The 25,290-nt window shown below is 39.3% G+C and overlaps 1 protein-coding gene across 1 annotated transcript; it reads left to right on the top strand.

The window, feature by feature from the left end:
• Positions 1-4,410: 4,410 nt before the first annotated feature.
• otol1b (otolin 1b) lies at positions 4,411-23,030 on the top strand. Its single transcript, XM_061217642.1, has 7 exons — positions 4,411-4,559; positions 8,774-8,892; positions 10,686-10,754; positions 10,863-11,054; positions 11,502-11,591; positions 21,564-21,635; positions 21,981-23,030. The coding sequence occupies exons 1-7, from the start codon at positions 4,411-4,413 to the stop codon at positions 22,823-22,825; spliced, it is 1,536 nt and encodes a 511-aa protein (XP_061073626.1). The 3' UTR covers positions 22,826-23,030.
• Positions 23,031-25,290: the final 2,260 nt, after the last annotated feature.

A 25,290-nucleotide genomic window follows, 5' to 3' on the forward strand; every position in this document is an offset into this window, starting at 1 on the left:
CCGTGGTCAGCGGTGGATCACATTTTAGAGCAGTCAAATTATGTTTTTTTGGTAGTACAGAAAGGTGACTGTTTAATTTGGTATGGAATACCATAAGCTAAATTGTTGTAGATGTCTTAACGGATATACATGTCCGTTACGCTTATGTCTAACGGCTCGTCTGAAGTGTTGCGCTGTAGGCAGTAGCGCGGTAGAGCGGTTTCATTCAACATTGGGGAATTGCCGCATTGGACTTTTGGAGTTGTCTTTGGGGTTGCGTTCTGTGTATGTTTAAAAAAAAAAGAAAAAAAAAACATGATTGTAAACTAATGAAAACCCCAATTACACGCAAAACAAGGTAAATGAGGGGGAGATATATCTGGTGTCTTACGAAGTGACGGGGTTCACCTGGGTGCGTAGGCTGTGTAACAGCACACAGCTGTGCTAACAGGGGGCTGCCCCTTCTATGCGGATGTCCAGTGGCTCAGGCGCCGCGCTACGGCGAAGGGATTTCCGCTGTTATGAATCAGTATTTCAGCTGCCCCGCTGCACGCGGCAGCGATCAGCTCCGAATGTAAAAAATAGCACGAGCATCTCTGCAGGGCGAGCCCCGCGTGCTTTCAGGGTCCACACACACACACACACACATACACAGTACTGAGTGTATAGTCACAGATTTATGACATTATGTTCATTGTTATGTCAAATAATACTCTGGAACCGGAAACTGAGTTTAATGGACTTTGGAGTTTGGCTGTTTTTCTGTTTCCATTTGATAAATATGATATTCGGTTTTTCTAAATATCCGAGTCACAGTTAAACTTGAATTACAACATAATCGTAATATGTGTCGTAAGTTTTAGCCAATGAGAACCTGGCACATATCTCTACTGTAGAGCAGGGAATGTTTGCCAAAGGGGTTCTGCTTTATGAGCTAACAAATCGGGCTCTGTGTGATAAGATACAGCGTGTCTTTCCCATGTGTGTGATAGCCTCTGATATCCTCTGATAGCCTGTGATAGCCTCTGATATCCAGTCGGATTAGAGAGGCTGAATGTGTTTGATTGCATGCCAGTAACAACATGGAGAGTTACAGCCATGCGAACGGAGGCATTAGCCCTGTTACTGCTTCCCCACTGCACGTATTAGTGTTAGTATTTATGTGTGTGTGTTAGTATGTGTCTTAGTATGTATGCATGTTAGTATGTATGTGCGTTAGTGTGTATGTGTGCTGTACACACACTGTAGAATATGTAAATAAGTAAATAAGTAAACAAGTGAAGTTATGAATGTCCTTAGGGCGGCCTGTAGCGTATTGGTTAAGGTAAATGACTGGGACAGGCAAGGTTGGTGATTTGAATCCCAGTGTAGCCACAATGAGATCTGCACAGCCGTTGGGCCCTTGAGCAAGGCCCTTAACCCTGCACTGCTCAAGGGAGGATTATCTCCTGCCTAGTCTAATCAACTGTACGTTGCTCTGGATAAGACAGTCTGCCAAATGCGTGTAATATAATGTAATGTTATTTATGATTGGCAGAAATACAAGTAGTGAAAACGTTTTTCGGCTCAGTGTGTGTATTTTGGTCACCTGTTAATAAAAGGACAATCATATTTTTTATGACATTTATTTATTTATTATATTTATTTGTGTATTTGTTGATGCTTACTGATTATGAATTGGAGTGAGATTGCAGGCAACCTTCTGTAAGTCCTGAAAAGCCTTTTCAAACTGTACCTCCTGATTTCCCCCTTTCTGATATCCCTCTTGTCTAACCCCCCCCCCCCCCCAAAAAAAAAAAGAAAAAAGAATTTGCACTTACATTGACTGTATTTTTGTTTAGAACAGCCCTTTGTGTATTTTACTAGTTATGGATGTGATGCTCTAACCTGTGGAAGAACCTATGCACTTGTAAATTGCTTTGGATTAAAAGCATCTGCCAAATGATTAAAATGTAAATGTAAATGTAAAGCAGAATCATGCAGTAAACCTTCTGTCTCTTTCTGTCTCTTTCTGCCTCTTTCTGTCTCTTTCTGCCCTTGCAGCACACTGTATGGCACTCATGGGTTCTGAAATGTCTTTGTATTTTACTCTGAGCTTATATGGGTCAGGTTTACCACGTACACTTGTCTGGAATGCTGAGTCTCGCTTCAGTTAAAATGTGCAGAGCGGCCACACGGTGGCGCTGTGGCGCAGAACGACATTTTGACACTTCTGAGCCCAGCCCTCTGGAGTCAGATGCTTGGGACTCGTTCCAATCCCTTGTTTTTCCTCCTCTTTTTCCTTTTCTTTTCACCTTTTCTTGCCCCGAGCTCCACCCATCCTGAGAGGTGAGGACAAGATGAAAGAAAAAGAAGTAAAGACAGAGAAATTGGGAAAAAAAGGTGAATTAGGAAAATGGAATGTCCTGGAATGTCCTGGAATGTCCTGGAATGTCCTCGCTCCATTTGAAGCCATATCAGCTACAGCTGCAGACGTGGCAGATGTGCCGAGGTGGAATCTCAACAAAGGATGTGCTCATGTTTTCTTGCTCAATGAACAGATTGGGAGTTCTTACTTTTAACTTCTAGCTCCTAGAAGGAGCATTTAAGGGTTTGGAATGTCCTTAAAGATGGCGGGCGGACCTTGATCGATTCCAGGTCAGGAGCAAGGAAAGGAAAAAAGAGGGGAAAAATAAGTGGCTGTAATGAGCCCTCTGCCCTCTGCCCTCTGCCCTCTGCCCTCTGCCCTCTGCCCTCTGCCCTCTGCTACGCCGCGTGGTCCAGAGTTCCCTCTCTATGTTTCCAAAAGCAAAAAGTTGACCATTGGACAGGAAATGTATGATGGCTCAGTGAAGAGCCAATCAGCTCTCGGTGGGCATGGCTATCACAAAAATGCCACTAAGTCTCTATGGCATTAGCTAAAGTGATGAAACATGGGATATTTATTCACAATTTGAGCAAGAATCTCACCCAAAACTACAGCACTGGCTCAATCACCGTTTTGAAGTGCTGTAGATTTTAAAACCATTCAAAAATCGTTGGAACAGACTGGCCCCTTGCTGATGCTGCAACTTTTGAAATATTTTGAAATATTTAAACTAAAATGAGTCCTGCCAAATTTAACACAGAAACTGATAATCAACCTCACAACCTCTCAAATTTTGAATGCCGCATATCACATTTTCTTAAAAATAAATAAATAAATGCGTGTGCTCTTTCAAAAATTGGCCAATTCCTATTCACACAAACTATGGCGTTGTGTGTGTGGGATTCCCTCGGTCCTCTCACCGCGCTTTGTGCTCGAGTGTGTGGCCCCAGTCTTTAGTTTGACCAGTTAAAACGCTATATCTTTATGTAATTGTTTGCAACATGGCATAATATGAACATGAGACTTTTATTCTTTATGGTGTGCATCGCAAAGAATCCCTAATAATCCCTATAGAAATAAAAAGGGTAAATAATCCCTCTAAAAATAAAAAGCACCTAATTAAAATCCCCAGCTTGTTCGAATTCTAGGACTGCAACTGAACTAGGACTGAACCAAAACCAGCATACACAGGGGACCCCAGGACCAAACTTGAGAACCACTGACCTACAGTGAAAAAACACATGGATATCTAGGATATGTTTATTAAATAAAAACTTTAGTTTAATTAGCATTACCTGGATTACCTGTCCACACTGCAAAATAAATTGATGTGCTTCAGAGGAGAGGCCAATTTAGTGTGCAATTCTGCCATCTAGTGGTGTGTCAGTGTCAGTGCTGTGTGACCTCACCAGTCTTTCTGCTCCAGGGTCTGGAAGGCCTGACGACTGCTGGTTTTCCTCCACCTGGGAGTCAGGTGTGACCAGGTGTGACCAGTGAGAGTCTGGCCAGTCTGTAGCACTAATTGTTCAGTTACGTGAGAAAAGACTGGATTCGAGGCAGAGGGAAGGAGAGAGATGGAGGGAGAGAGAGAGGGAGGGAGAGAGAGTGAGAGAGAGGGGAATAAGATGGACAGAGAGGGAAGGAGAGAGAGATTGAGAGAGAAGGAAGGATAGAGGTAGAGAGAGCAAGAGAGATGGGGTAAAGACAGAGAGGGAGGGAGAGAAAGAGAGAGAGTGAGAGAGAGGGGAATAAGACAGACAGAGAGGGAGGGAGAGAAAGATTGAGAGAGAGGGGGGTAGAGAGAGGGGGGTAAAGACAGAGAGAGAGAGAGAGAGAGGGGGTGGGTAGAGAGAGGGGGTAAAGTCAGAGAGAGAGAGGGAGAGAGAGGGGGGGTAGAGAGAGGGGGTAAAGACAGAGAGAGAGAGAGATTGAGAGAGAGGGGGGTAGAGAGAGGGGGTAAAGACAGAGAGAGAGAGGGAGAGAGAGAGGGGGGGGTAAGACAGACAGAGAGCCAGCACGGTAAGTAAATGAGGATGAAAGTGCCCGTGGGGGTGTCGGGTTTCGGGGGGGGGGCTTCACTATCGATGACCTCGCAGCGCCTGAGCGGAACACTGTCCTCCAATCAGCATCACCCGCTGCAGCCGTCCTATCAGAGCGCAGATCAGCCCGACCATTTCCTCCCAGAGCAGGGGACCGACAGCAGCACGACACCTGCCTGCAGAAAACCCCACAGGTAAATGAGTAACTTTACATCGGAGCGATTAACACCTGCGCATCACCTCTCTGCGTTTGAGCCCTCCTGTGGCACTCTGTGTATTTTCCTGTAGGAACGTTGCATTTGTATTTATTCTGGTGCTGTAGTTGCTCACCTTATTTACTCCCTGACCTGGCCATGTGTTGAGCATGGCTGTAGATTCTCAGCTGATTCTCCTTTGCGAATTGCATCTTATCCGTCCCGCTCTGTAGTTGTAATAGTGAGCTTTGGGATGCACTTATTGTACATTGCTTTGGATAAAATGTCTGCTGAATGCAGGACATGTGGGACGTGGGTTGTAGGTCTAATACTTTTATGAATTTATTGAGTCAGGCAAGTTTTGCAGTTTACACAAGTCCACACTGGATAAAAGGCGTTCTGTCAGAATTTTTTTTTCTTTTTTACACTGCACATTTTGCTGCAGAAAATGAATTGTTGAACTTTTTTGGGGTTTTGTTTTTTAATGTTTTTTTTTTTCTTTTGGTTTAATGGGAAAGATATTTTCTTGGCTATTAGAGAAATGGTAAGTGCACTGCATGCTTGTTTTTCGAAAAGTGAAGTGATATTGGTTTGTGGCATCTGTTTACCCGTTTACTTGATCATCAGTGTGCTGGACACACACTGCAGCTCCTTGTCATGTCTGATATGTCCATGTATTTCTGTAAGCTGAAAGATCTTTACAAACTAAATAATTCACCATCTGCTCAGATGAGAGTCCCTCCAATATGAACGTATGATCGCGATCCTTTCAGTACTACAAAAAAAAAAAAAAACTTCTATGGAGCGATGTGTTTATCACGATTGTCAAGACAAAACGTACACATGTTAATTTACAACCTCTAAGGAGTCTAAGGTTGTATTAGCGCCCTCCTGTGGTAACAACCAGAACACGCAACGATATTCACCGTGAATTGAATTTTGATTGTTAATCTTCAATTCAACCTTGTGCTCTTTACGGTTATTCCTACATAGGTCTTCGGTGGCTTAATTCAGTGACCTTTGTTACCTGATAAATGCTTGTAAATGTATGTTTTAAAACTTTTGAAAAATGTGTTTCAACTGACCTTTGAAAGAAAGGTCTACCCTCAAAACATAATGCCAGTAACTGCTCCTCATAAGGATAGCGTTATAGAGTGAATATGATTTCAGTATGATTTCATAGCTTCTCGTTGGTCACAATTCTGCCATCTAAGCAGAACTTGAACAGTGTTAACCCAGTGTGTGTGTGTGTGAGAGAGAGAGAGAGAGAGAGAGAGAGAGAGAGAGCTCCATAATGTTTGGGACAAAGACATACGTTTTCTTTATTTGGCTCTGTACTGTTGATGTGGCTGGCACCTGCCTATCTGCCCCGCCCCCTGCCTATCTGCCCCACCGAGGCTGCAAGTGGCACACATTCACCCCCGCATGCAGGGTGGCGGGGGGGGCATGTCGGGGTCAGTCTGGAACAACCGGCCCCACAACACTGAGTCCTCTGGGGCTTCAGATAGGATATCTGCCCCATTGTTACCGGAGCCCTTCCACACGCAGGTCCAGCAGGGCCGATCAAATTAGAGCTGAGAGCTCTTTACCTTAGAGAGAGAGAATGGGAAAGAGGGAGAGAGAGGGGACAGGGAGAAAGAGTGGAGAGGGAGAGAGATGGAGGGAAAGAAAGAAGAAGGAAAGAAATGGGGGTGAGATGGCGGGAGAGAGTACCGGGGGAATGATGGAGTGAAGGAATGGGATTCAAAGAAGGGGAAAGATGGAGAGAAAAACAGAAGGGAGAGAAAGAAAGAGAGAGGGAGCTTTGTCTATGGCTGAACAATCAAGGCGGTCACTGGATACTCTGACTGCGCTGCTTAATTCTGGCTAATTGCGCGGAAACCCCATCCGCACCACACAGCCAGGCTTTGATCTGCTGCAGAACGCCGTTCTGGAGCTCAGCTCAACGCTTCCCACAATGCACCGCACACAGACTGATGAGCAACAGCACATATCTCCCTCTCTCTCTCTCCCCCTCCCTTTCTCTCCCTCTCTCTCCCTCTCTCTTCCCCTCTCTCCCCCTCTCTCTCTCCCCCGCTCTTTCTCTCCCTCTCTCCCTCTCTCTTCTCTCTCTCCCTCTCTCTCCCTCTCTCTCTCCCCCTCTCTTTCTCTCCCTCTCTTTCCCTCTCTCTTCCCCTCTCTCCCCCTCTCTCCCCCCTCTCTCTCCCTCTCTCTCGCTCACTCTCTCTCCCCCTCTCTTTCTCTCCCTCTCTCCCTCTCTCTTCTCTCTCTCCCTCTCTCCCTCTCTTCTCCCTCTCTCTCTTTGCCTCTCTTTTTGCCCCCTCTCTCTCCCCCTCTCTTTCCCCTCTCTCTCCCTCTCTCTCCCTCTCTCTTTGGTCTGATTGGCTGTTTGACATTTCAGGTGTTCCCTGGAATGCTGGATTAGTCTAATCGTTCTTTACCTTCAGTGGCGTGATGCTACTCAAATGTAGTCCTTCATTCTGACCTGGTCACCTCCAGCACACTCTAACCTTTAACAGAATAACAAACGTTTCAGGCGTAATCCTTCCATAATCCTTCCTGTAACCCTGCGTCATTGTTTTTGTACCCAAGACACTGAGGAATGATTGTTTCCTGAATGTTTGATATTCTGTTAAAGGTTGTTTTGCAAGATACAAATGGCATACAGTGTGTTGGAATGCAATCTCATTTAAAAATATTTTTTTCTCTTGGCACCTGTTACCTACTTAATGTCCATTCATATGTAAAACAGTATATAATAAAATTGGAAAACGTTTGACATCCTGAACATCCCGAACCAATACCTTTTAATTTGCTATTTAGCTTTTAAGCAAACTAAGCAGTAGATAAACTTTGCTGGCTGGCCTGTTCATAATGTAATGTAATGTAATGTAATGTTATGTTATTTTGTTTTTTCGTATTAACATCTGTGGATTGCCTGATTGTGGTGGTGTATAGTCGTTATGTTATGTTGGTATCTTGGTGTGGTTGGCTGTGATGGGATCTTGAGTCGTTAAGTGGGAGAGCAGATTCACGTTCTTCACTGCCCGGCTGACCTGCAGCGGGGGCTGATTGAGTGACGTTTACTTGCTCTTTAGGCGAAAGCTTTCTTGGATAAGAACCAAGTGGATGGCAGTGATAGCATCTGAGACGCATGGCTGACGGGGGTCTGCTCGAGGGCTACCCCCCCTCCAGGGTGAGGGCAGTGTAGAGGAGGTCACGCTGATGGACCACACCAGGAGCGTAGTTAGTGGGGTGCACTGTGAGCAGCAGTGGGGGACCCCTGAGACACAAAAATGTTTAACGAATGTTGTCATATAACATTGTGTATCATCTGCATTAAAAAAAAACATATATTTTAAAATCAGAATATATTGAAATTGATCATGTGTTGTGTCTAGGAGGGATGGAGATAGACAGGCCGCTCACGATTCAGTTTTGACACCTCTCTGACAATTGAAGAAGTGCCTATAGCTCCGTCTCTGTGGAAGTCTCAAAAAGTGTTTCCAAAGATCAAAAGACATAAAAAACATGATCAGATATCAGCAGCCAATTAACAGGCGTAGCAATGTCTGAGCGTCATGAGCTACTTGGTGTGAATGTTCATGTCTTGATGGCACCATGTAAAAGTGGGATCATTCAGCCCTTATAGCAGCTATACCAATTATGCCGGTCTTCAATTTGATGCATCTTTGGCTATGGTTAATGGAAAATCCCATAACTTCCATCAGTAGATCCTGCTCCTTCAGAAGAAACAGCTCTTGGCAGGTGATGTGGGTGTACTCCAGGTAAAGCCCCCCCCTGTGGGGTGGAGGGGGGGTCAGTCTGCACTCACTCACCTGTGTCAGGTACAGTGTGGTCTGGCTCCATATCCCAGGATGCCTTACACCCCGCTGCCCTCCCTCCCAGGCCTTGCTTTAATCCCCCGCCCCAGTGCATCGTGGGTGAAGCTGGAATTCCTTCCGTATCAGGTGACCCCCCCGGTGCCCCCCCCACCTGCCGGGCCCTTTTTGTGGAGAGGGACAGAGGAGAGGCCGGTGTCTCGTGTCACAAAGGCGTTGAGCACAAGGGGGGTAAAGATACGCGTCCGCTGGTTCTGCCTCGACCCAAACCCCCGCTTCCCACCCGGCCGGCATCAGAACATTCCAGCATTAGCATTTCCTTGGGTTTCAGACGCCTGCCCAGAGCCCCCTGCTGCGATATGATTGGCCCAGGGCTCTGGGGCACTCGGGTCGTGAGGTAAAATCAGACCGGTGGTTCTGGAAGTTTCTGAGCTCTGTGAGGTACCGTCGGGCCGGGGCGTGCGGAGACAGATCAGCGGCTCCTCCCGGAGGTAAGAGCAGCGCGGCGTTCCTCTGCTTCGGCTCCTCTGTGTGTTTTGTCGCTCTTTCTTCGGCTGAAAGTTTTGAGTGAAGCGCAGGTAAAAACGCCGGTCAGAGTGTGTCTGAAAAAGATCAGATTAAGTCATGAAGCCGCTCTGGCCGAAGAAAACCCTGACCCTTACACACCAGAGACGGACTGAAGAGCCAGGAGGTTCTGGCCCGTTGAACCACTATCCTGTGTGACTGCAAGAACTTGAAATGAATGATTTTCAAGCAAACTGCCACAAAGAAGGAAGACGAATGAGTACCTTGGAAGAAAGCATGTTTTTTTTTTCCTGGTGTGAGTGGTGGTTACAACCTCCGTTATAGGTTTTTGGTTACATTTTATTGTCTTTGCGACACGTGTGATTATCTTTGATTTCCTTCCGGTTTGCTGATCGGGAGTTACTCGACAGGCTGCAGTGTCCCTTTTCCCCCTCGTCCCTTTTACTTGGGTGAAGTTGTATTGGCAGCAATGATGTTGAAGAAATATTCAGAGTCAATAGTTGCTCATTACAAATCTTTAGTTTAAAATAAAACAGATTAATCTGTGTGCTCCGTGCAAGAAGCTTCCAGAGACCAGAGAATTCCAAAGTAACAGTAGGAAGTATCCTAGTCTTTATACATTATAGCTAACCAATCAATTGTCATATAACATCACATTGTCCCTCTTAACCCGCCTTAATATTTTCTGTCACTCTACGAAAGCTGAGCTGTCTTAACCTTTCGCCTCTATAATGATGCAGGCAAATTGGCTGGTGATCACTAACTCAAAGCATTTCTCTGCAAAGACACATATTGCTTGACCGGCAAAAAACAGGTCATATCGAATGGCATGGTTTGTAAACACCTGATTAAGTGTTCTCTGCACTGTACTTTGCAGCTCAATGTGTTTGAACAGACATACAGTTCTAATTGCTCATGCTGACTTATTCACTTATTCTCAATTCTAACCATTTCACAGTTTTAATAAAAGCATTTAAATCAAACTTCATCATTATTCTAAACATTCCTGGTTTTCAAATAAGAGAATATTGATCAAACTTCAACACCCGCTCTGCTCTTTTCCGTGTTGTGGGTCGGCCTGAACCGACTGGTCATGTCCAAGCTCTGACCGGCCCTTGTTCTGAAAGGCATCTGTACAGCGTGATTAAACTTGAGCTGAATATCAGGACATCTCGGAGGGAAAGTGTGGAATAGAAGTACAGAATAACTGTTAAAATGGAATAGCTATTCGCAAGAGATACAATTCTTCAACCAGGACGTAGAATTAATTTGTGAAATCAGCCATCAAAAAACATGGCTGTACTTTCCACCTCTGCAAGGATGTGTAGGAGAATTGTCTCTGGTAGAGATTTTTGTGGTTTTCTCAATATTGTGTTTGCATGCCATACTGTCCGTCCTTTAGACAGAAGAACACGGCAGTGATTTGCAGTGATTTGCAGTGGTAATGCTGGTCATCATAGTATCCCAACTGAGATGAAATTTCTGATTTCACAGCTCAGCTCATGCTGTCCTCAGAGATATTATTATTATTGTAGCCAGACCTTGATCAAATAATTGTTTTCACATTGTTTACATTGTTTACATTGTTTTACCCTTTAGACACCTCAAAAACTGCTGCAGATTGCTAACACGTTTAAAGGAAACCCATATTCATTACAGTATTGTTTCGCTACCAGTATTATGATGACATTTGTTTGACAGAATGACATGTGATGGACAGCTCCTGAGTGAGACCACGCTGTTGTCTCTGTGTCCTCAGACAGTAAGATGCTGGTCTCTCTTCGCGGGGTGCTCCTGGTAGTGGTGGTTTTGGCGACTCTGGTGTGGGGTAAAACCACGCATCAGCCCAAGTACAAGTTCACCAAGAAGCCCATGGCCCCCCCAGGCCTGGCCCAGACCCCCCTCACCACCCCCCGCCCCCTGGCCCTGCCCGGAGACACCCCCCCCACCACAGACAGCACCTACCCCAGCGACTACTACCCCGACTACCACATAGACAGCCCAGCGCCCCCTGGGGTCAGCCAAGACAACTACACCCTGGACTACAACGAGTGCTACTTCAACTTCTGCGAGTGTTGCCCCCCCGAACATGGACCCCCAGGGCCGATGGGAGACAGAGGACCCCCAGGTAGAGAGAGAGAGAGAGAGGGAGGAAGAGAGAGAGAGTGAGACTGAGAGAGTTAGAGAGGAGTGAGAGTGTGAGAGAGGGTGAGAGTGAGAGAGTGAGAGAGACCGTGAGAGGGTGAGAGAGTGTGGGAGTATGAGAGAGTGAGAGAGTGAGACAGTGAGAGAGTGAGAGTGTGAGAGTGTGAGAGAGTGAGAGAGGATAGAAGAATGTCACAATTCCATAAGCACATACATTTTAAGTTATGTAAAGTAGAAACAGATTTATTCATATATAATACCGGATCACAAATATGGGACCGGTCATAAAGACTACACAACTTAAACACAGTTATAAATAATGCTTTTATGTGGCTTTTCAAATCACATGTTTAAATTATATTATTTCTTATTAGTACTTATGTATATATGTATTTATGATGAATGGAGATCCATGGTTCATGTGTGGCAGGTGTGGCAGGTGAACTGGGAGAGATGGGCCCCCCAGGAATCACAGGTCCCCCAGGCCCCTCTGGCCCTCCCGGAGAGAGGGGTGCCAAAGGTGGGAGTTCCACCTGCATCTGACGCCACATTACAAAGGCAATGCACAGGGCCACAGTCTGTATCAGTGGTCCCCAACCCTGGTCCTGCAGAACCACTGGGTCTGCTGGTTTTCACCTAAACACCCTGTTGAGACCCAGGTAACCAGGTGAGGTGAGTTAACTGCATAATCAGCTCTAATTGGTTAATTATGCACAGAGTAACAGCAAAAACCAGCAGACCCTGTAGCCCTCCAGGACCAGGGTTGGAGACCACTGGTCTATATGTTTCCACTCAGATGGATTAGAATTTTTTTTCATACAGCACATATTGTTAAATAAATAACGAAATAATAATAAATAAATAAATAAATGTAATTAATTAATTAAGAAAAAAAATGTTCACAGGAAAAACAGGAAATGATAAATGTCAAATGCAAAATTAAATTCATTATTATGCGTCTCACTGAAATCAACAAATATCTGTTGGAAGATTTGTTTTATGAATAATAAGTTTAATTGGAAAATGCATTTTCAGACATTCATGATAAAAAATCAGTTTCACTGGAAAATGAAAAATATAAAAGCCTTATGTCCAAAAAACAATAATGCAAATTAATAGGTAATCATATTTATAATTCAACCATACTGAGATAAATTAATTGAAATGCATAAGACATTTATTTAAAAAAATCTGTTTTGTGGGAAAATGGAAAATATATTCTACTTATTGTCTTATGTCCGAAAAGTTAAGAAAGGGCAAAAAAAAAATGTAGTGATGTTTTTTGATGCAAAAGGTAATCATATTTATATTAGCACCATTCTGACATCATTGATGAGAAATGCATTTTCAGACATTATTGATGAAAAAATCTATTTCACTGGAAAATGAAACACAGATAAGACTAAAGTCTTAAGTTGAAAAAGTTAAGAAAGGGCAAAAGAAATATGTAATGTTTTTTTTGATGCAAAAGGTAATCATATTTATATTAACACCATTCTGAAATCATTGATGAGAAATGCATTTTCAGACATTAATGATGAAAAAATCTATTTCACTGGAAAATGAAACACAGATAGGACTATAGTCGTATGTCCGAAAAGTTAAGAGAGGGCAACAAAAAAAAATGGAAGTGATGTTTTTTGATGCAAAAGGTAAGATAAGATAAGACTGATGAATAAGATGATAAGACTGATGATAAGACTGATGAACAAATTGATTTCACTGGAAAATGAAACACAGATCAGCCTAAAGTCTTACGTCTGAAAAGTTAAGGGAAGAAAAAATATGCAATGTAGTTTTCTGATGCAAAAGGTAATCATATTTATATTAACTCCATTCCCACATCATTGATGAGAAATGCATTTTCAGACATTAATGATGAAAAAATCTATTTCACTGGAAAATGAAACACAGATAAGACTAAAGTCTTAAGTCCGAAAAGTTAAGAAAGGGCAACAAAAAAAATGGCAGTGATGTTTCTTGATGCAAAAGGTAATCATATTTATATAAACTCCATTCTGAAATCATTGATGAGAAATGCATTTCCAGACATTAATGATGAAAAAATCTATTTCACTGGAAAATGAAACACAGATAAGACTGATGAAAAAATCGATTTCACTGGAAAATGAAACACAGATCAGACTAAAGTCTTATGTCTGAAAAGTTAAGGGAAGAAAAAATATGCAATGTAGTTTTCTGATGCAAAAGGTAATCATATTTATATTAACTCCATTCCCACATCATTGATGAGAAATGCATTTTCAGACATTAATGATGAAAAAATCTATTTCACTGGAAAATGAAACACAGATAAGACTAAAGTCTTAAGTCAAAAAAGTTAAGAAAGGGCAAAAGAAATATGTAATGTTTTTTTGATGCAAAAGGTAATCATATTTATATTAACACCATTCCCACATCATTGATGAGAAATGCATTTTCAGACATTAATGATGAAAAAATCTATTTCACTGGATAATGAAACACAGATAGGACTAGAGTCGTATGTCGGAAAAGTTAAGAAAGGGCAACAAAAAAAATGGCAGTGATGTTTCTTGATGCAAAAGGTAATCATATTTATATAAACTCCATTCTGAAATCATTGATGAGAAATGCATTTCCAGACATTAATGATGAAAAAAATCTATTTCACTGGAAGATGAAACAAAGATAAGACTAAAGTCTTAAGTCGAAAAAGTTAAGAAAGGGCAAAAGAAATATGTAATGTTTTTTTTTTGATGCAAAATGTAATCATATTTATATTAACACCATTCTGAAATCATTGATGAGAAATGCATTTTCAGACATTAATGATGAAAAAATCTATTTCACTGGAAAATGAAACACAGATAGGACTATAGTCGTATGTCCGAAAAGTTAAGAAAGGGCAACAAAAAAAATGGCAGTGATGTTTCTTGATGCAAAAGGTAATCATATTTATATTAGCACCATTCTGACATCATTGATGAGAAATGCATTTTCAGACATTAATGATGAAAAAATCTATTTCACTGGAAGATGAAACACAGATAAGACTAAAGTCTTAAGTCGAAAAAGTTAAGAAAGGGCAAAATAAATATGTAATGTTTTTTTTTTGATGCAAAATGTAATCATATTTATATTAACACCATTCTGAAATCATTGATGAGAAATACATTTTCAGACATTAATGATGAAAAAATCTATTTCACTGGAAAATGAAACACAGATAGGACTATAGTCGTATGTCCGAAAAGTTAAGAAAGGGCAACAAAAAAAATGGCAGTGATGTTTCTTGATGCAAAAGGTAATCATATTTATATAAACTCCATTCTGAAATCATTGATGAGAAATGCATTTCCAGACATTAATGATGAAAAAATCTATTTCACTGAAAATGAAACACAGATAGGACTATAGTCGTATGTCCGAAAAGTTAAGAAAGGGCAACAAAAAAAATGGCAGTGATGTTTCTTGATGCAAAAGGTAATCATATTTATATAAACTCCATTCTGAAATCATTGATGAGAAATGCATTTCCAGACATTAATGATGAAAAAATCTATTTCACTGGAAAATGAAACATAGATCAGACTAAAGTCTTATGTCTGAAAAGCTAAGGGAAGAAAAAATATGCAATGTAGTTTTTTGATGCAAAAGGTAATCATATTTATAGTTAATCCATTCCCACATCATTGATGTGAAATGCATTTTCAGACATTAATGATGAAAAAATCAATTTCACTGGAAGATGAAACACAGATAAGACTAAGGTCTTAAGTTGAAAAAGTTAAGAAAGGGCAAAAGAAATATGTAATGTTTTTTTGATGCAAAAGGTAATCATATTTATATTAGCACCATTCCCACATCATTGATGAGAAATTCATTTTCAGACATTAATGATGAAAAAATCTATTTCACTGGAAGATGAAACACAGATAAGACTAAAGTCTTAAGTCGAAAAAGTTAAGAAAGGGCAAAAGAAATATTTAATGTTTTTTTTTTGATGCAAAAGGTAATCATATTTATATTAACACCATTCTGAAATCATTGATGAGAAATGCATTTTCAGACATTAATGATGAAAAATCTATTTCACTGGAAAATGAAACACAGATAGGACTATAGTCATATGTCCGAAAAGTTAAGAAAGGGCAACAAAAAAAAATGCAGTGATGTTTTTTGATGCAAAAGGTAATCATATTTATATTAGCACCATTCTGACATCATTGATGAGAAATGCATTTTCAGACATTAATGATGAAAAAATCTATTTCACTGGAAGATGAAACACAGATAAGACTAAAGTCTTAAGTCGAAAAAGTTAAGAAAGGGCAAAAGAAATATTTAATGTTTTTTTTTTGATGCAAAAGGTAATCATATTTATATTAGCACCATTCTGACATCATTGATGAGAAATGCATTTTCAGACATTAATGATGAAAAAATCTATTTCACTGGAAGATGAAACACAGATAAGACTAAAGTCTTAAGTCGAAAAAGTTAAGAAAGGGCAAAAGAAATATGTAATGTTTTTTTTTTGATGCAAAATGTAATCATATTTATATTAACACCATTCTGAAATCATTGATGAGAAATGCATTTTCAGACATTAATGATGAAAAAATCTATTTCACTGGAAAATGAAACACAGATAAGACTGATGAAAAAATCGATTTCACTGGAAAATGAAACACAGATCAGACTAAAGTCTTATGTCTGAAAAGTTAAGGGAAGAAAAAATATGCAATGTAGTTTTTTGATGCAAAAGCTAATCATATTTATAGTTAATCCATTCCCATATCATTGATGTGAAATGCATTTTCAGACATTAATGATGAAAAAATCAATTTCACTGGACGATGAAACACAGATAAGACTAAAGTCTTAAGTTGAAAAAGTTAAGAAAGGGCAAAAGAAATATGTAATGTTTTTTTGATGCAAAAGGTAATCATATTTATATTAGCACCATTCCCACATCATTGATGAGAAATGCATTTTCAGACATTAATGATGAAAAAATATATTTCACTGGAAAATGAAACACAGATAGGACTATAGTCGTATGTCCGAAATGTTAAGAAAGGGCAACAAAAAAAATGGCAGTGATGTTTCTTGATGCAAAAGGTAATCATATTTATATAAACTCCATTCTGAAATCATTGATGAGAAATGCATTTCCAGACATTAATGATGAAAAAATCTATTTCACTGGAAAATGAAACACAGATCAGACTAAAATCTTATGTCTGAAAAGTTAAGGGAAGGAAAAATATGCAATGTAGTTTTTTGATGCAAAAGGTAATCATATTTTTATTAACTCCATTCCCACATCATTGATGAGAAATGCATTTTCAGACATTAATGATGAAAAAATCTATTTCACTGGAAAATGAAACACAGATAGGACTATAGTCATATGTCCGAAAAGTTAAGAAAGGGCAACAAAAAAAAATGCTGTGATGTTTTTTGATGCAAAAGGTAATCATATTCATATTAGCACCATTCTGACATCATTGATGAGAAATGCATTTTCAGACATTAATGATGAAAAAATCTATTTCACTGGAAGATGAAACACAGATAAGACTAAAGTCTTAAGTCAAAAAAGTTAAGAAAGGGCAAAAGAAATATTTAATGTTTTTTTTTTGATGCAAAATGTAATCATATTTATATTTACACCATTCTGAAATCATTGATGAGAAATGCATTTCCAGACATTAATGATGAAAAAATCTATTTCACTGGAAAATGAAACACAGATAGGACTATAGTCGTATGTCCGAAAAGTTAAGAAAGGGCAACAAAAAAAATGGCAGTGATGTTTCTTGATGCAAAAGGTAATCATATTTATATAAACTCCATTCTGAAATCATTGATGAGAAATGCATTTCCAGACATTAATGATGAAAAAATCTATTTCACTGGAAAATGAAACACAGATAGGACTATAGTCGTATGTCCGAAAAGTTAAGAAAGGGCAACAAAAAAAATGGCAGTGATGTTTCTTGATGCAAAAGGTAATCATATTTATATAAACTCCATTCTGAAATCATTGATGAGAAATGCATTTCCAGACATTAATGATGAAAAAATCTATTTCACTGGAAAATGAAACATAGATCAGACTAAAGTCTTATGTCTGAAAAGCTAAGGGAAGAAAAAATATGCAATGTAGTTTTTTGATGCAAAAGGTAATCATATTTATAGTTAATCCATTCCCACATCATTGATGTGAAATGCATTTTCAGACATTAATGATGAAAAAATCTATTTCACTGGAAGATGAAACACAGATAAGACTAAAGTCTTAAGTTGAAAAAGTTAAGAAAGGGCAAAAGAAATATGTAATGTTTTTTTGATGCAAAAGGTAATCATATTTATATTAGCACCATTCCCACATCATTGATGAGAAATTCATTTTCAGACATTAATGATGAAAAAATCTATTTCACTGGAAAATGAAACACAGATAGGACTATAGTCATATGTCCGAAAAGTTAAGAAAGGGCAACAAAAAAAAATGCAGTGATGTTTTTTGATGCAAAATGTAATCATATTTATATTAGCACCATTCTGAAATCATTGATGAGAAATGCATTTTCAGACATTAATGATGAAAAAATCTATTTCACTGGAAGATGAAACACAGATAAGACTAAAGTCTTAAGTCGAAAAAGTTAAGAAAGGGCAAAAGAAATATTTAATGTTTTTTTTTTGATGCAAAATGTAATCATATTTATATTAACACCATTCTGAAATCATTGATGAGAAATGCATTTTCAGACATTAATGATGAAAAATCTATTTCACTGGAAAATGAAACACAGATAGGACTATAGTCATATGTCCGAAAATTTAAGAAAGGGCAACAACAAAAAAATGCAGTGATGTTTTTTGATGCAAAAGGTAATCATATTTATATTAGCACCATTCTGACATCATTGATGAGAAATGCATTTTCAGACATTAATGATGAAAAAATCTATTTCACTGGAAGATGAAACACAGATAAGACTAAAGTCTTAAGTCGAAAAAGTTAAGAAAGGGCAAAAGAAATATGTAATGTTTTTTTTTTGATGCAAAATGTAATCATATTTATATTAACACCATTCTGAAATCATTGATGAGAAATGCATTTTCAGACATTAATGATGAAAAAATATATTTCACTGGAAAATGAAACACAGATAGGACTATAGTCGTATGTCCGAAATGTTAAGAAAGGGCAACAAAAAAAATGGCAGTGATGTTTCTTGATGCAAAAGGTAATCATATTTATATAAACTCCATTCTGAAATCATTGATGAGAAATGCATTTCCAGACATTAATGATGAAAAAATCTATTTCACTGGAAAATGAAACACAGATAAGACTGATGAAAAAATCGATTTCACTGGAAAATGAAACACAGATCAGACTAAAGTCTTATGTCTGAAAAGTTAAGGGAAGAAAAAATATGCAATGTAGTTTTTTGATGCAAAAGGTAATCATATTTATAGTTAATCCATTCCCACATCATTGATGTGAAATGCATTTTCAGACATTAATGATGAAAAAATCTATTTCACTGGACGATGAAACACAGATAAGACTAAAGTCTTAAGTTGAAAAAGTTAAGAAAGGGCAAAAGAAATATGTAATGTTTTTTTGATGCAAAAGGTAATCATATTTATATTAGCACCATTCCCACATCATTGATGAGAAATGCATTTTCAGACATTAATGATGAAAAAATATATTTCACTGGATAATGAAACACAGATAGGACTATAGTCGTATGTCCGAAATGTTAAGAAAGGGCAACAAAAAAAATGGCAGTGATGTTTCTTGATGCAAAAGGTAATCATATTTATATAAACTCCATTCTGAAATCATTGATGAGAAATGCATTTCCAGACATTAATGATGAAAAAATCTATTTCACTGGAAAATGAAACACAGATCAGACTAAAATCTTATGTCTGAAAAGTTAAGGGAAGGAAAAATATGCAATGTAGTTTTTTGATGCAAAAGGTAATCATATTTTTATTAACTCCATTCCCACATCATTGATGAGAAATGCATTTTCAGACATTAATGATGAAAAAATCTATTTCACTGGAAAATGAAACACAGATAGGACTATAGTCATATGTCCGAAAAGTTAAGAAAGGGCAAAAAAAAAAAATGCAGTGATGTTTTTTGATGCAAAAGGTAATCATATTTATATTAGCACCATTCTTACATCATTGATGAGAAATGCATTTTCAGACATTAATGATGAAAAAATATTTCACTGGAAGATGAAACACAGATAAGACTAAAGTCTTAAGTCTAAAAAGTTAAGAAAGGGCAAAAGAAATATGTAATGTTTTTTTTTTGATTCAAAATGTAATCATATTTATATTAGCACCATTCTTACATCATTGATGAGAAATGCATTTTCAGACATTAATGATGAAAAAATATTTCACTGGAAGATGAAACACAGATAAGACTAAAGTCTTAAGTCGAAAAAGTTAAGAAAGGGCAAAAGAAATATTTAATGTTTTTTTTTTGATGCAAAATGTAATCATATTTATATTAACACCATTCTGAAATCATTGATGAGAAATGCATTTTCAGACATTAATGATGAAAAATCTATTTCACTGGAAAATGAAACACAGATAGGACTATAGTCATATGTCCGAAAAGTTAAGAAAGGGCAACAACAAAAAAATGCAGTGATGTTTTTTGATGCAAAAGGTAATCATATTTATATTAGCACCATTCTGACATCATTGATGAGAAATGCATTTTCAGACATTAATGATGAAAAAATCTATTTCACTGGAAGATGAAACACAGATAAGACTAAAGTCTTAAGTCGAAAAAGTTAAGAAAGGGCAAAAGAAATATGTAATGTTTTTTTTTTGATGCAAAATGTAATCATATTTATATTAACACCATTCTGAAATCATTGATGAGAAATGCATTTTCAGACATTAATGATGAAAAAATATATTTCACTGGAAAATGAAACACAGATAAGACTGATGAAAAAATCGATTTCACTGGAAAATGAAACACAGATCAGACTAAAGTCTTATGTCCGAAAAGTTAAGAAAGGGAAGAAAAAATATGCAATGTAGTTTTTTGATGCAAAAGGTAATCATATTTATATTAACTCCATTCCCACATCATTGATGAGAAATGCATTTTCAGACATTAATGATGAAAAAATCTATTTCACTGGAAAATGAAACACAGATAAGACTGATGAAAAAATCTATTTCACTGGAAAATGAAACACAGATCAGACTAAAGTCTTATGTCTGAAAAGTTAAGAAAGGGAAGAAAAAATATGCAATGTAGTTTTTTGATGCAAAAGGTAATCATATTTATATTAACTCCATTCCCACATCATTGATGAGAAATGCATTTTCAGACATTAATGATGAAAAAATCTATTTCACTGGAAAATGAAACACAGATCAGACTAAAGTCTTATGTCCGAAAAGTTAAGAAAGGGAAGAAAAAGTATGCAATGTAGTTTTTTGATGCAAAAGGTAATCATATTTATATTAACTCCATTCCCACATCATTGATGAGAAATGCATTTTCAGACATTAATGATGAAAAATCTTTTTCGGTGTAAAAATAAAAAATACATAATACTACAGTTTTATGCCCAAAAAGGGAAAAAAGGGCTAAAAATTATGATAATTTAAAATGAGTTTCATTTGAAGACATTTCTTAGTTAAAATGTCAGTGGAACACAAGCAAATTCATAAGACGGTAAAAATGTTTAACAAAAATTTAGTTTTTAAAACGTATGATAGAAAATATATGCTTTTGTCCAAAAAGTGGACAATTGCTAAAAAAATTACAATTAATTGGAAATAACATAAGTTGACATGAATGAATAGAAATGTGATTAAATAATTTTATGATGAAAAATGTGTTTCAGTGGAAAATGTAAGACTAACAATTAATGCAAATTTTGTTAATTCATGATGGAAACATTCTTTTACACAACACCAAAATACTAAAGCCAAACACTGCACAAAAAATAGTTTAATTTTGTTTTTATTACTCCGTTCGCTGAAAAGAAAAACTTTATTCAACAATGGTGAAAATTCTGAAATAAAACTGCAGAATACATACATTTTATTTCCAAACAATGGGGAAGAAAATGCTAAATGTGTTCACAATGTTATTTTTTTCACACAATGACAAAAGTGAATTAAAATGTCTTCAATTACATTTGATGAAAAAGAGCTTCCCTGAAATACAAGACAATTGACAAGACAAAATACAGACGACTATATTCTATATTCTACTATATTGTACAAATGATAAAATTGCAAAAATGTATTTTTTTCAGTTCAAAGAAGGAAAATAGTATTTATTTAACAACCATGGTGAAATGAGCAAATAATAATAAATAAATCATTTCACACACAATTGTATATTTTTTTATTTTATTTTGTGAAACTGCAATCTATCATACATTATTTATTCATGTTCATCCTTTCCGTCTTTCAGGAGACAAAGGTGAACAAGGAAAGGCTGGAATGCCGGGAACTGCTGGAGTTTTCGGAAAACCTGGAGAGAAAGGTTTGGGAAGAACGTGACTGAAATCAGTTAACCAAGATAATGTACAAATAAAAACCAGAACCGTCCCTTTAGCAATGTGTCCTGCACACAGCCACGGCACAGCATTCTTTAGCAATGTGTCCTGCACACGGCCACGGCACAGCACTCAGGAGATTCATTCATATTCAATACAGCAATGTAAAAATACCTTTCATGTTTTTAACTGAATTCTAATTAATTTGCTGAATTCACTGAAATTAAATTGATCCAAACTCTGTCTCTAAATGCACTTTTAATGCCCACAGTGGCAGCAGCATTAAAAGAACCCTTCCCATTTCCCCGTGTAATTCCCCCATCTTCCTGCAGGTGGCCAGGGCTCCAGGGGGGAGAGAGGAGCCCCAGGGCCGAAGGGGGAGCAGTGTGTGAACGGCACCAAGGGCGAGAAGGGGGAGGCAGGTCAGGGCGGGGCGGCGGGGCCCCAAGGCCCGCCAGGAGAAAAGGGCGACTCTGGAAATAAGGGGGACTGCGGGTTTTTTGGGGACAGAGGACCGAGGGGGGACCCCGGCCCCCCAGGGCCGAGGGGAGAGGGGGGCCCCCCGGGGGTGAACGGGGCCCCGGGGCCCTCTGGGGTGGGGGGGAGTCCGGGTAAACCGGGGGTCCCGGGGCTGAACGGGGACCCGGGCCGGAGGGGGCCGGTGGGCCCGCCGGGGGGGCGGGGGAGGACCGGCCCGAAGGGGGAGCGCGGCCCCCCAGGAGGGAGAGGCGACCGGGGGCTGCGCGGGCTGAAGGGGGCCAGCCAGGCGGGGGAGCGCTCTGGCTTCAGCGTGGGGCTGTTCCCCAGCAAGTCCTTCCCCCCGCCCGGCTTCCCCATCCGCTTCGACAAGGTCTTCTACAATGGCGAGGAGCACTACAACGCCACCGCCAGCAAGTTCAACTGCTCGCTGCCCGGCGTGTACGTGTTCGCGTACCACCTGACGGTGCGGAACCGGCCGCTGCGCGCGGCGCTGGTGGTGAACGGCGTGCGGAGGCTGCGCACACGCGACTCCCTGTACGGCCAGGACATCGACCAGGCCTCCAACCTGGTGCTGCTGCGTCTGGCGGCCGGGGACCAGGTGTGGCTGGAGACGCTGCGCGACTGGAACGGGGCCTACTCCAGCAGCGAGGACGACAGCACCTTCTCCGGCTTCCTGCTCTACCCCGACAGGCCCTGACCAATCACAGACTCCCATCTTAAAGCCCTGACCAATCACAGACTCCCATCTTAAAGCCCTGACCAATCACCCACTCCCATCTTAAAGCCCTGACCAATCACAGACTCCCATCTTAAAGCCCTGACCAATCACAGACTCCCATCTTAAAGCCCTGACCAATCACAGACTCCCATCTTAAAGCCCTGACCAATCACCCACTCCCATCTTAAAGCCCTGACCAACCACAGACTCCCATCTTAAAGCCCTGACCAATCACCCACTCCCATCTTAAAGCCCTGACCAATCACAGACTCCCATCTTAAAGCCCTGACCAATCACAGACTCCCATCTTAAAGCCCTGACCAACCACCGACTCCCATCTTAAAGCCCTGACCAACCACCGACTCCCATCATAAAGCCCTGACCAACCACCGACTCCCATCATAAAGCCCTGACCAACCACCGACTCCCATCATAAAGCCCTGACCAATAACCAACTCCCATCTTAAAGCCCTGACCAATCACCATCACCCATATTATTACTGCGACCAGCTCTGACCAATCACCATCCCACATCTTATCTCATGAGTGGTGTTATTCTGCATTTTACAAGTTTTCTTTCAGTTTAGGGAATAAAGTGCTACATTACTGGTGTGCTGTCAATAAAAAGCTATTACAATGGATGCATTTGCTAACATAAATATCACATTATTAAACTGTTTAATAAAACACCAAACTAAGGACCCGCATGCTGTGGACTTGAGTTCTGTTCCACTGAAGAGGGTGATGGATGTGGGCTGAAACGTGAGCATATATCTGTGTGTGTGTGATCAGAAAATCATAAAATCTCAATACTCACAAATGTGAAAGGTTGGAAAGCAATGTGGTCACATTAATGGTCATGTTTATAAGCATTTGTACACACTGAAAATAAAATCTCACAGTAAGTGGAAGCAGATCTCATTCAGAACTAATTCAGTATTAGAAGAAGCTGAGGACTAAAAATCACCATGACACATCATATGACTGACATTTACCACAAGCATTATCAATCCACTGAACACAAGCCAAACGTCACTTTATCATTTATATCTATCTATGGCAATATCACCCAAATAAAACTGTACAGCACAATAATAGGGCAGAATGAGCTTCTGTAAACGAATCTGGAGAAGGAGCATGCAGCATGCAGCAAGATTCTGTTAATGTGTAATAAGTCTTCGTCTCGCACCTTTAAAATATTATTAATCACATTAATATTATTCAGTGGAGACGGACTAAAATGATAAATCAAATTTATAGTCAGCAGTTAGCAACGTGGGGACAAGGAAAATAAAGTAGCTAGCAGTCAGCCCCACATGTCGACTGAAATATTAGTATTACAGCACCGAAATAAGACTTATAATCATATCGATTTTAATTGCTTGTTCTGTGAAGACTGCTAAAATCAAACAAAAGATTTACTGAAAATCTAAAGACCCCTTGTCCTTCAGCATGTAGCGCTAAGCTAAATTTGACACACACACTGAAATATCAGGAAGACTGACACACACACACTGAAATATCAGAAAGACTGACACACTTATACACTGAAATATCAGGAAGACTTACACACTGAAATATCAGGAAGACTGACACACTTACACACTGAAATATCAGAAAGACTGAGCCGTGTTAAAACTGGGATTTTTCCTTCAGGAGCCTGACCAAATGATACGCACCAAACACCGATACGCACCCAACATCCATACGCATCAAACATCCATACGCACCTAACATCCATACGCACCTAACACCGATACGCACCTAACACCGATACGCACCTAACACCGATACGCACCTAACATCCATACGCACCAAACATCCATACGCACCAAACATCCATACGCACCTAACATCCATACGCACCAAACATCCATACGCACCAAACATCCATACGCACCAAACATCCATACGCACCTAACATCGATACGCACCAAACATCCATACGCACCAAACATCCATACGCACCAAACATCCATACGCACCTAACATCCATACGCACCAAACATCCATACGCACCAAACATCCATACGCACCTAACATCGATACGCACCAAACACCGTACCTCAGCTGAGAAACCTAAGATAAAGATTTCCTGAACTTAAACATGAGATGCAAAAATGTAATAGTTTATGACTTTGTTTCTTTTAAAGTAATATTTTAACATCTGATATAAAATACTTACACTATTCAAGGTACACTTTTGACCTGTCATTTAAGTGTCATAACAATAATGTTTTTTATTTACTTATTTATTTTATGAGACACTGCCCATCCATTTACCGTGGAAATAAAAAAAAAAGGTCCCAAACACAAGACAGAATAAGAATATCATTAATTTTGCTTAATGCCTCATATCCGGTTAAAGACGCACTGACCGAGGAGACAGGAGCTGCCCACACCTGGTCAGAGCAAGAAAAGCATTTCAACTGAAAAGAGGATGA

Source organism: Conger conger, chromosome 13, assembly GCF_963514075.1.
Source record: "Conger conger chromosome 13, fConCon1.1, whole genome shotgun sequence".
In the NCBI taxonomy this organism is placed as follows: domain Eukaryota; kingdom Metazoa; phylum Chordata; class Actinopteri; order Anguilliformes; family Congridae; genus Conger; species Conger conger.